Source organism: Microtus pennsylvanicus, chromosome 11 (genome assembly GCF_037038515.1).
Source record: "Microtus pennsylvanicus isolate mMicPen1 chromosome 11, mMicPen1.hap1, whole genome shotgun sequence".
In the NCBI taxonomy this organism is placed as follows: domain Eukaryota; kingdom Metazoa; phylum Chordata; class Mammalia; order Rodentia; family Cricetidae; genus Microtus; species Microtus pennsylvanicus.
The window spans coordinates 50,133,451-50,145,824 of record NC_134589.1 but is presented as its reverse complement, the minus strand read 5'-3'; the positions used below and the strand labels follow the sequence as shown (position 1 = coordinate 50,145,824).

The 12,374-nt window shown below is 40.2% G+C and overlaps 1 protein-coding gene across 3 annotated transcripts in view; it reads right to left on the bottom strand.

The window, feature by feature from the left end:
- Positions 1-12,374, bottom strand: part of LOC142860485 (NACHT, LRR and PYD domains-containing protein 1a-like) — a 116,517-nt gene that overhangs the window by 93,508 nt on the left and 10,635 nt on the right. For all 3 annotated transcript variants that reach the window (XM_075991811.1, XM_075991809.1, XM_075991810.1), the window contains exon 4: positions 6,180-7,842. In XM_075991811.1, the coding sequence (XP_075847926.1) occupies positions 6,180-7,842 (1,663 nt within the window). The remainder of the gene's footprint in view (positions 1-6,179; positions 7,843-12,374) is intronic.

Sequence of the window (12,374 nt, the reverse complement as noted above, 5' to 3'; positions counted from 1 at the left end):
GTGGAAAGTAGCCTTCAATGTATGGGCACATGAGACTACTTCCTAAATATATCACCAGCATCACAGACAGTGAGATCATCAGTAAATGAATGGGATCTCCTGAAACTGAGAAGCTTCTAAAGCAAAGGGCAGAGTCAATAAGACAAAAAGGCAGCATACTGAATGGGAAAGGATCTTCACCAACACTACATCAGAGAGGGGGCTGATCTCCAAAATATACAAAGAACTCAAGAAATTGGTCATCATAAGAACAAAGAATCCAATAAAAAATATGGAATACAGACCTAAACAGAAAACTCTCAACAGAGGAATCTAAAATGGCTAAAAGACACTTACGAAAATGTTCAACATCCTTAGTCATCAGAAAAATACAAAACAAAACAACTCTGAGATTCTATCTTACACCTGTAAGAATGGCCAAGATCAAAAATACTGAAGGCAACTTATGCTATAGAGGTTGTGGGGTAAAAGGAACACTCCTGCATTGCTGGTGGGAATGCAATCTGGTACAGCCCCTTTGGATGTCAGTGTTGTGATTTCTCAGAAAATTAGGAAACAACCTTCCTCAAGACACAATAATACCACCTTTGGGCATATAGCCAAAGGAAGCTCAATCATGCCACAAGGACATGTGTTCAACTATGTTCATAGTAGCATTGTTTGTCATAGCCAGAACCTGGAAACAATTTAGATGCCCTTTGACAAAAGAATGAATAAGGAAAATGTGTTACATTTACACAATGCAGTACTATACAGCAGAAAAAAATAATGACATCTTAAATTTTGTACGCAATTAGATGGATCTAGAAAACATATTGAGTGAGGTAACCCAGACCCAGAAAGAGAATGATCACATGTAATCACTCATATGTTTTTTTAAGCATAAAGCAATGAAAACCAGCCCACAAATCACAATCCCAGAGAACTAGACAACAATGAGGACGCTAAGAGTGACATACATAGATCTAATCTACATGGGAAAAAAAAAGACAAGATCTCCTGAGTAAGTTGGGAGCATGGGGACCTTGGGAGAGGGTTGAAGGGGAGGGGAGAGATAAGGAGAGGAGGAGAGAAAAAATGTAGAGCTCAATAAAAATCAATTTAAAAAAAGAAATAAAAATGAAATTAGACATCAAAAATCCAAATAATCCAATTTAAAAATGGGTTACAGAACTGAGCAGAAAGTTCTCAACAGAAGAATCTAAATGATTGAAAGACACTTAAGGAAATGTTCAGCATCAGTAGTTATTAGGGAAATGCAAATCAAAATGACTTTGAGATACCATCTTACACCAGTCATAATGGCTAAGATAAAAAACACCAATGATAGCTTATGCTGCAGAGAATGTGGAGTAAGGTAAACACTCCTCCATTGCTGGTGAGAATGCAAACTTATACAACCACTCTTGGAAATCAGTATGGCAATTTCTCAGAAAATTGGAAATCAACCTACCTCAGGACCCAGAAATACCACTCTTGGGCATATACCCAAAATATGCTCAATCATACTACAAGGACATCTGTTCAACTATGTTCATAGCAGCATTATTTGTAACAGCCAGAAACTAGAAACACCCACGATGTCCCTCAACTGAAGAATAAATAAAGAAAATGTGGCACTTTTACACCTTAGAGTACTACTCAATGGAAAAAAAAATTACATCCAGAAATTTGCATGCAAATGGATGGAATTAGAACAAAACCAAACCCAGAAAGATAAACATGCTATGTGCTCATTCATAAGCTGATACTATCTGTAAAGCAAAGGATATCGAGCCTATAGTTAATGATCCTAGAGAAGCTAAGTAACAATGAACCCTAAGAAAAAATACATAGATCCACCTGGAAAGGGCAAATAGACAATATCTCCCTACAAAATTGGGAGCATGGGGGTGGGTGTAGATGGGAGGGTAGAAGGAAAAGAGGCCGGGAGAAGGGGGGAAGAAAACTTGAGGGAACGGGATAGTCGAGATGTAGGAAGTACAGACATGAGAGCAAGAAGAGATATTTTATATTTTGATTGAGGTAGCCATTATGGGACTAGCAAGATATCTGGCACTAGAGAAATTCCCAGGATTCCACAAGGATGACCCCAGTTAAGAGGAGAGGGTGCCCAAACTGGCCTTGCCCTGTAGTCAGATTGACAAATTTCTTCTTTTTTTTTTTTTTTGGTTTTTTCGAGACAGGGTTTCTCTGTGGTTTTGGAGCCTGTCCTGGAACTAGCTCTTGTAGACCAGGCTGGTCTCGAACTCACAGAGATCCGCCTGCCTCTGCCTCCCGAGTGCTGGGATTAAAGGCGTGTGCCACCACTGCCCGGCTTGACAAATTTCTTAAATGTCACATAGAACCTTCATCCAGCAACTGATGGAAACAGATGACAGAGACCTGAACTGAAACAGAGCACTGGACTGAGCCCCCAAAGTCCAGATGAAGAGTGGGAGGAATGAGAAAATGAGCAAAGAGGCCAAGACTGTGATGGGAACACTCACTGAAAACAGCTTATCTGAGCTAATGGGAGCTTACCACAACTCCAGTCAGACAAGGAAGAAGCCAGCATAGGTCCATACCAGTCCCTCTAAATGTGGGTGATAGTTGTGTGGTTGGGGCAGACTGCAGGGCCACTGGCAGTGGCACCAGAACTTATCCCTACTGCTTGTACTGGGTTTTAGGGAACCTATTCTCTTCGGATGAATACCTTGCTCAGCCTAGATATAGTAGGGAGGGCATTGAACCTTCCTTTAGCAATGTGCCTTACCCTCTCTGAAGAACGGATGTGGGGGTGAGGGATGGAGGGGATGAGAGAAGTGTAGGGAGAGGGAAATGGGATTGGTGTGTAAAATAAAAAGATATTTTTTCTTTTTAAAAAATAAGAATAAAGTGAAATAAAAATAAAAAGAGTTGTCATGGTCAAAATGTCTCTTCATAACAATACAAGGCCTAAGACTATGTTTGTATGCCGGCTTGTCTGTATGTATTCTATGCATGCAGAAACCTTCAGAGACTCAAAGCAGGGCTTTGGATCCCCTGGAACTGTAGATAAAGGTGATTGTGAGCCATCTGATGTGGGTGCTGGGAATGAATCCACACCCTCTGAAAGAGCACCAGGTTTTCTTAATGGTGGAGCCAGTCTCTCAGTTTTCACAGGATGATAGTTTTGATGCGTGTTTAGTATGTACACTGACTGAGTGTGGAACTTCAGTATGTGCTATCACGAAACAAGAGGCATCATTATAAACCACACACAGAAGTTGCTCACTATGGTAGTTAGAAAGAAAATGGCCATTAACGAGGGCTTCAATTTTAGAAGGTGTGGACTTGTTGGAGGGGCTATGGTCTTGCTGGAGGAATTGTATCATTGTGGAGGCGGGCTTTGAGGTCACATATATGCTCAAGCCATGCCTAATAAGACAGTCTACTTCTAGTTCCCTGCTTATCAACATGTAGCAGCTACCTCTGCAGCACTGTGTCTACCTGCCAACTGCCCTATCCCACCATGATGATAATGGACTGAACCTCTAAACTGAAAGCGAGCATTGATGTGGGAGTGTCATATATCAATCTGTTGATTTCATTGGTTAAGCAATAAAGAAACAGCTTGGTCCTCATAGGTTAAAACATAGGTGGGAGGAGTAAACAGAACAGAAGGCTGGGAGAAAGAAGCTGAGTCAAGGAGTCGCCATGATTCTTCCACTCCAGGCAGATGTAGGTTAAGATCATTCATGGTAAGCCAGCTCATGGGCTACACAGATTATAAGAAATGGGCTAGTCCAGGTGTGAGAGTTAACAGAGACAAGGCTAGATATAATGGGCCAAGCGGTGTTTAAAAGAATACAGTTTCTGTGTAATTATTTCGGGGCATAAGCTAGTGCTAGCCATGTGGGTGGCCGGGTGCCTGGGACGCAGCCCCGCTGCTCTTATTACAACAGAGCACCAACAATCAAATGTTTTCTTGTCATGATGTATCTCTACACCAATAGGAGCCCTGACTAAGACACTCACCTTGCCATCCTTTATCCCTTGCCTTTAACCAAGGTCCACCCATTTTCCTTATGTGCAGTGGCTTCCTACTTCTCTCCCTACCTTGTCTGATTTTCCCCTCAATTTTACTTTTTCACTATTAGTCAAAGCCTCTCCCTATCCCAAGGGGTTGTCCACAGGCTTTGAAGACCACTGTCCCTGTAAGCAGGTGGGTGTTCCTTTTTTCTCTGGCCCTATATTGTCTCTGTCTCTGTATATACTCGGAATTCTTCTGAAGCTCTACACCAAGCCACTTCTATTTCCATCATCTGTATCAAGGTCCTTTAAGGCTCACTTCTTTATAACCATACACTTAGAAGCAACTTATACTGGCCAAGAGCAGGAAAAACTCATTTCACTAAGATAGTCTCTCTAGGCAATATCAGAAGGCAATTAAGAATGGTCAGAATGGTGTTGTCCTAGGCTTTCAGGACCAGAGAAGTGTCTTGATTCATTAAGAAAATACACGTGAATATGAGATAGCAGAAACTGTGTGGCTCAGGAATCCCATAGAAAATTATATACATAAAAGATAAAAGGAGGTGTCACATTCCTTCTTTCATGCTGTTGATCAAACCTAGGGTCTTGGGCTTATTAGGTGAGGTGTTTTGAATGACTGGTCACCTAGACATGCAAATTTGAATGCCTGATCCTGAAATCTCTTTGTAGAGGCTTAGGAGGTATGGCTTTGTGGGTGGAAATACATCACTGGGGATAGGATTGAAGATTTCAAGGCCCTGAGTCACACCCAGTACTTCCTTTGTGTTTCCTGCTTGTGGTTCAAGAAATAAGCTCTCAGCTGCTGCTCCAGTCACATCTTTTCCCTCTGCCACGATGGACCCTGATCCCTCTGAACCAGAAGCCCAGATAAACTCTCCCATAAGTTGCCTTGGCCATGGTGCTTTTTCACAGCAACAGAAAATTATCCAACAGAGTAGGCAATCTCTGTACCAAATGAGTAACATCCTTAGTCAATGACATTTTGAGACAACAGCACACTATGTATGTAGCCCAGGCTAGACTGGGACTTCTGACCTTCTTGTGTCAGCCTTCTGAGTTTGGGATGACGTGTACCCAATCAAGCTCAGTTAACACAATATTTAGTGCTGCTCTCTAAGAAATGGAATTCTGTAGGATACTAATTTTCTGTGGTTTTGATAACTGATAAATCCTCAGTATTCTACAGCAAGTATGTTTTTATTATTCCATCCTATTAATACAAAATTAGAGTCTTTGAGGGAACTTCCTAGATGAATATAACACTGTTTAATGACATTTCTTTTCTTTGACCAGTTTTCCCTCCTCTCCTCATCCTCTTCCTGTTCTCTAGCCTTTGCTCCACTACTTTTAAGCTATTTATTTTTCACATGGGCTCTTACTGTGTTTTCAACTTGGAGTCAAAGCCCTCAACTCTAGATTACTGTTGTTTCTGATTATTTCAACAGTCACATCCTGTGTAATTAGAGTAGTTGGCTTTCTTCTCTTTCAGTTTTGAATCCTTGGGAGAACAACTGTATTTCTCCTCTTGCTACTGATTGGCAGGCCCTGGTATAAAATTAATGCTTAACTAATCATCTAAAGAGGAGAGAGATACATAATGAAACTGGTTTACCACTTCTGCATGGTAAAAGGAGATCCTGGAATACAAGGTCTACATTGCTGCTGGGATCGGTGGACATTAGGACACCCTCAAGCTGAGTGTCAGGCTCATGCTGCCTTCATTGACACATATAGGAAAGTCATTTGATCAGGAAAAATGTATGGACTCCAATGCATACGCCTTCTGGGGAGGGAAGACCTCAGGACAAGGTATTTGTCATGGGGAGAGAAGATGGTGCCTGCAGGAGTTGGATGAGGTTTCTCTCAGAGAGAAAGCATGATGAGCGAGAGGACCAGTAACTGTGGGTCATTTGAACCTTGTGAAGGGTGAAGAGGATTTGAATCAGAGAAGGTGGGTGGTCCTTACCGAGCTCATACCTCAATTGCATAGTTAGGCACACAGAGGCAAACAGAGAAATGTGGTCAGATTCAGCAGTTAGATCTCGCTGGTGACCTGGATGCTGATGACCCGAAACCAACTAAGTGTGCTGCTGGTGCTCAGAACAGGTGTGCTCATGCAATCCATAGGGAAGCTGGAGAGAGGGCTGTGTCTGGATACTCACAGAACCATACTTGGGGCCGCCAGCGTGTTTCCCTGTTGTCCACAAGCGTTCAGCTGAAGCCTTTTCACATGGTGGCAGAACTTAATGCAGAAAGTGACCACCATGAGTTCCACGTCTGTCTGGACCACCAAGTGGTTAATGCTTTTCTGGAACCTTGGGTGTAGCATATCCACTGAGGCATGCACCATTGTTCTCTGAAAAATGTGCATTACCTCTCTCAGGAAGTCCCCATCCCGAGTCTCATACAGACAATGGAGTAAACCCAGAGGATCTGGTTGATGGTATTGGGTTTCCTCTAGGATGTGCCATTGTAGGTACAAGCCTGTCTTCTGAAGCAAACTGCAGGCAAAGATCTTCTGCATTTCTCTTATTCCTCTTTTACTTGAAAGACCAAATAGGAAGCGCACAGTGGGTGCCTCAAGTAGGTCATGTCTTCCATAGACGTCCTTCAGTGCTTCCACAGTTGTGTAGGCATCCATATAGTGATATATTAGCACAGTATTCTCCAAGACGTAGAACATTGCTGCAAATAACTCCTGGAGATACAAGTGGGCAAAGCTGTAACTCAGAGATCCGGGCTGCTTTTGAAGGATGCCAATCTTCAGGAAAGTGGCAATGTCATCATCATCCAATCCTTGGATCCAAAAATCTCTCTCACTGAACAAGGTCCTTCTTTCGCAGATTCCATCAGCAGCCAGAGAGCAGAGTATTCTGAGCTGGTTCCCCAGGGCATGACCTGAGAGAGCCTGGGAAAAGTATTTCAGGTAGAGCTCTGTGGTGGTCTGTGAGGTCAGTGAGAGGTCTTGTCCCCGATCCATCTGCTGCTTCAGGCAGGTGCAGACCAGCCAGGATACCCAGGGTACCACACACAGTGTTGAGAGCACTGGGTTTGATTTAACCAAGTTAAAAGCTGCCATTGCTTCTTTTTTCTCTCTGAAATATTTGTAGATGTATTTCTTCCGTCCAGACTTAGAGAAGCCCAGGACTTCCACCCAACGTGGCTGCCTCAAGGAAGGAATGAAGTTCTTCAGAACTTTGGTTCGAGCTGTGAGCAGCAAGGAAGCCTGAGGCAGGACAGATTTCCCCAGCAAACTGCCCAGCAGTGCGTGCACAGGTTGTGTCTGGCTCCAGTGCAGGCAGAACTTGGGATTATTATCCTCCAAAACCCATGCTGGCTCATCTATGCCATCCAGGATGAAGAGCAGCTTCTCAGGGTGAGACAGGATCTCCCTGATGGGAGCTGCTGGCACAGTCTGGTCTTTTGCTATGAGCTCAGCCAGACTCAGCTGCTTGCACTGGGCCAGCTCTCTGCAGCTGAAGTAGAAGACATGCTGGAAGCGATCTCTGTAGAGCTGACCTTCCTCCCATGCTCTCCTCACCTCTCTGGCCAGTGTTGACTTTCCAGTTCCAGCCGCCCCCTCTAATACAACAAGTTGAGGCTCCTTCTGGGTACCCGGGCTTGGACAAAATAAGTTTTGGATCTCAATCAGATGCCCTCTTTCCTCTCTTTTATATTTATGCCATCTTTCCCATACCACGGTCTCCAATCCTCTTGGGCAAGGTTTTTGTACAAGTAGTAGCTGTGTGAAATTTTGCAGCAAATCATTTGTTTTCCAGGTCTGTGTGGGGTAAAAGTTTTCTCTTCCTTCGCTTTGATGTATTTCTGAAATGTTTAATACATTATGGAGAGAAAGATGGAGCATAAAGGAACACATTAGAGTTGTTTATTCTTTGTTTCATTCTTTCCCCCTTTCAACAACTATGGCACCTCTCTAAGCTGTACAGCATACTGGATACACATTTTGGGTGCTAAGAATGTGAGGTTTAGAGCAGAAGAATTTAGTTCAGGTCTTCACTTGACTAATAATAATAATAATCACAATAATAATAATAATGATGTATAATAACGTATGATGTTCATTTCCATTTCGGATATTTATTGACATCTTACTCTGTGCCAGACCTGCTCTTAGGGCTGAGTATAAAGGATGAGTTCACAGACATAACTCTGTCCTCATTCTGTCTATGGGATGATCCAGTAGCTCTCCTGTATTTGTTGTTAAAAATAAATCTGGAAAATGGAGAATGGTGACAGATCTTAGAGCTAATCACCCTTTGGGCCCTCTACAGTCTGGAATTCCACTGCCTTCTCTGTTACCAAAGGGATGGCCATTCATAGTTATTGATTTAAAGGATTGTTTCTTCACTATACCTTTACAAGAAAAGGATAGAGTAAAGTTTGCCTTCACAGTGCCTACTTAGTTCTCAGCGTACTAGGACATATCAATGAGCCATTCTTCCACGTGCAATGCTCAAACCCCCACCCTGTGCCGACACTTTGTCAGCCAGCCACTGGAAATAATACATAAGCAATTTCCTAAGTCTATAATTTGTCATTACATGAATGACATTTTGCTATGGGATTCAAATATAGTTACTTTAAAAAGGATGTTTGAAGAAGTAAATAAAGTCTTGCCTAAATGGGGATTACAAATTCCTACTGAAAAGTTTCAAAGAGGAGATTCTGTTAATTACCTAGGTTACAGGATAGGTTTATAGAAAATTAGAAATTAGAAGGCACAAATTAAAAGAGAACGGTTGTGGACTCTTAATGACTTTCAAAGATTATTAGGAGACATTTCCAGTCTACGACTGGCTGTTGGGATAACACCTGATCTAATAATTCATTTAAACAAAACCTTAGATGGTGATAAAGACTTGAATTAACAGCTGAAGTGGAAAAGGAATTGAAGATTGTTGAGGAGAAATTACAAGAGGCACATGTTGATAGGGTGAATCCAAATCTTAATTGTATTCTAGTCATATTGCCTTCCAGAAATTCTACTACAGGAATTTTAATGCAGAGGGATGATATCATCTTAGAATGGATCTTTTTACACATAAACAAAGTAAAAACTTAAAAACTTATGTGGAAAAGGTCTCTGAATTAATTACAAAAGGTAAATTGAGACTTTGACAATTAGCAGGTATAGATCCTGCAAAGATTATAGTGCCTTTTACTGATGAAGAAATAAAATATTTATGGGAAGATAATGAACCCTGGCAAAGGGCTTGTGCTAATTTTTTTGGAGAAATTAATAGCACTTATTCCAAATGATAGACTTAACCTCATAAAGAGAACCTCTTGGATTCCTCCCCAAATTGTATGTGATGCATCAATAACTGGAGCCCATACATTTTATACTGATGCAAATAAATCAGGGAAGGTAGGTTACAAATCAGAAGAATTAAGTAAGGTGGAACAAAGCCCTTATAATTCTGTCCAGAAGGCAGAATTAAATGCTATTCTTATGGTACTAAAGGATTTTAAAGAACCTCTCAATATAGTTATTGATTTACAATATGCAGAAGGAGTTGTCTTGCATATTGAAATGCCTAAATTTATACCAGATTATACAGAATTGACTTCATTATTTATCCAGGTGCAAGATATAATCTGGAATAAGGTTTGTCCTATATACATAACACACATCTGAGCCTGTACAGGTCTGCTACGTTCTCTAGCACAAGGTAATGAAGAAATTGATCAATAACTGATTGGAAGTGTGTTGCAGGCCTCTGAATTTCATAAAAAAACATGTCAATAGCAAAGGTTTAAAGAAAGAGTTTTCTATTACATCGCTACAAGCTAAGGAGATTATAAAGAGGTTTCCTACTTGCTCTTTCTATAATCAAACACCGTTGCCTGCAGGGAGTCACCCAACGGGTACTCAAAGGAATGACATTTGGCAGATGGATGTGTTTCACTTTACGGAATTTGGTAAATTAAAATATGTACACCACAACATAGACACGTACTCAGGTTTTCAATGGGCAACTGCCTTGAGCTCAGAAAAGGCTGATTCATTTATCAGAAGTTATGGCCATCATGGGTATAACTGCACAAATAAAGACAGACAATTGTCCAACATGTATATCTAAGAAAATGAAGCATTTTTCTGGCTTATTATAAGATAAAGCACATTACAGGTATACCAAATAATCCTACAGATCAAGCAGTTATAGAAAGGTCAAATCTTATTGTAAAGGATATGCTGAACAAACAGAAAGGGATAGAAAATACCCCTAGAAATATAACCTTGAATTTTCTTAATGCTAATGAGAAAGAAACAACAGCAGCAGAGAGGCATTGGATAATGGAAAAAACTTCTGAATTGAATCAACCGGTATATTTCAAGGATGTTTTGACATCACCATGGAAACCAGGAGATGTACTGCATTTGGGAAGGGGTTTTGTTCATTTCCACAGGAGAAGAAAAATTATGGATACCATCAAAATTAAAAAAGATTCACTTTGAAAAGGAGAAGCCTCGTGAAAAAGAGAAATGACAGCTCATCCACAATGGTGACAATCATACAGGTGGTAAGGAAACCTCATAAGTATTAGGGCAGGATTCTGCTCTTATCTTTACAGAAAAGTAGACATCATCAAAAATTCAAGGGACCCTGGATGCTTGAATGCTGACAGAAGAAAAATTAGCTATCTATTAAGGAGCATCTAGAAAACAGAGTATGGTTTATAAATCAAGGTTTGGGGTATGCTTACATTTACACACACACACACACACACACACACAAACACATACACATTAATATATTCAGCTGGTTTTGGAGCTGGACAATGGCTCTGTTCTTCTCTAAATCCAAGCATGTTGTTAAAGGAAACATTTAGAGTTTCTGTCTCATATTGTGAGCCATCTGGTTTGGTGCAGAAAAAAGACTTTAGAAAAAAAATCTTATTTTCTCCATATTATTTCATAAATCATGTTCTTCATTTAATGTATGTTTATATGAATGATGTTTAAGTTTTCCATGATGAACAATAGATTTTCCTATAGATCTTTTCCCTGCAGTAATCTTTGAAGTTTTCAGGAAGAAGATGGGGCACCACAGCAACAATTCCATCTAGTTGAGATGACATCATGATGCAGACAGTGCTACTATATAACTGCTTTTTTGGGTACCAGCTGCTGAAATGGTGCACCTTTTTATGACATCCTGGACCGAACTCCAAATAAGAACTTTGAAAAACAAGCCCTATCTATTTATGGCTCAGAAATTGTTTGTAACTATACTAGACAGTAATTTTGAAACTTAACCATCACTTTAAATTTGCAGAATTCCATTAAGAGAACATTGCCCCCATGACAGCAGGAAGCAATTTTAGAAGATGATGCCCCATCCCCAAAAAGCTTGTCAATAGGGTTGGGAACACTGCTTAGGGGTTGTTGATTATTACTTATATTAGATAGAGCTGATAAATATGTTTGTTCAAAACAAGGGGGATAGTAATAGTGGTTAATAGAGTGAACACTTGTGAGCTATTATTCATGGATAATTTACATTGGTAAAGTTTTGTATATTGATACAAGTTCAAATTATATTTATTATTTTTTGTTTACATTATTTGTACACCTATGCAAAGTTATTCTGTCTGATTGTATATATGTATATTCTTATCTCTGTTTAGGACATTTTATATATTGAGACAACTTTTAGGATATATTTTTATATTGTATTATATATTACTCCTACATCTGATCAAGATACTTACAGACTGTTTACGTTTTGAGGTCATTGTCCTCATTTGTTGCACATTTGTTTATAGATTATTTAATATTCTGACATGAACTTTTAGTCTTTAATTTATACAGGTATTAATTATTATAGGCCAATAGTTGCTCAGGTTTGTTGTACATACAGTCAGATCAGTTAGGTAATATAGATACATAGAGACTGTATACTGTCTAGATAGGCAATTTTCGACCACTTTAAGGATCTGTGGAACATGGCTTTAAATAACTCAGGGTTCTGTAGACATAAGACATGACTGCTTCTGACAGCAACAGTCAATTCCTGAGAGAATGTTGAGTACCAAAGACACTCCACTTGGAGCTTGTTTTCTTCTTGGCAAAACTTGCCTTTGGGCAAGGAACTGATGATTCCTCAACCAGTGACAAGTTACATGATATACAGAAATGGATAAGCGTGCCAAGACAGGGTAAGATGATTTTGAAAATTTTCCTTCCTCTGAAAATGGTCTGTCAGTTATGCTAGGCCTTGGCCAAAGTTGGTTTCTTCAAGGTTGCAAAATGAGACTTTGGGTGATTGCTCAGGTAGCTAATTGTCTCTGTCATATATCGCTCAGTTTGGAAGCTACTTCATTGTACTTCC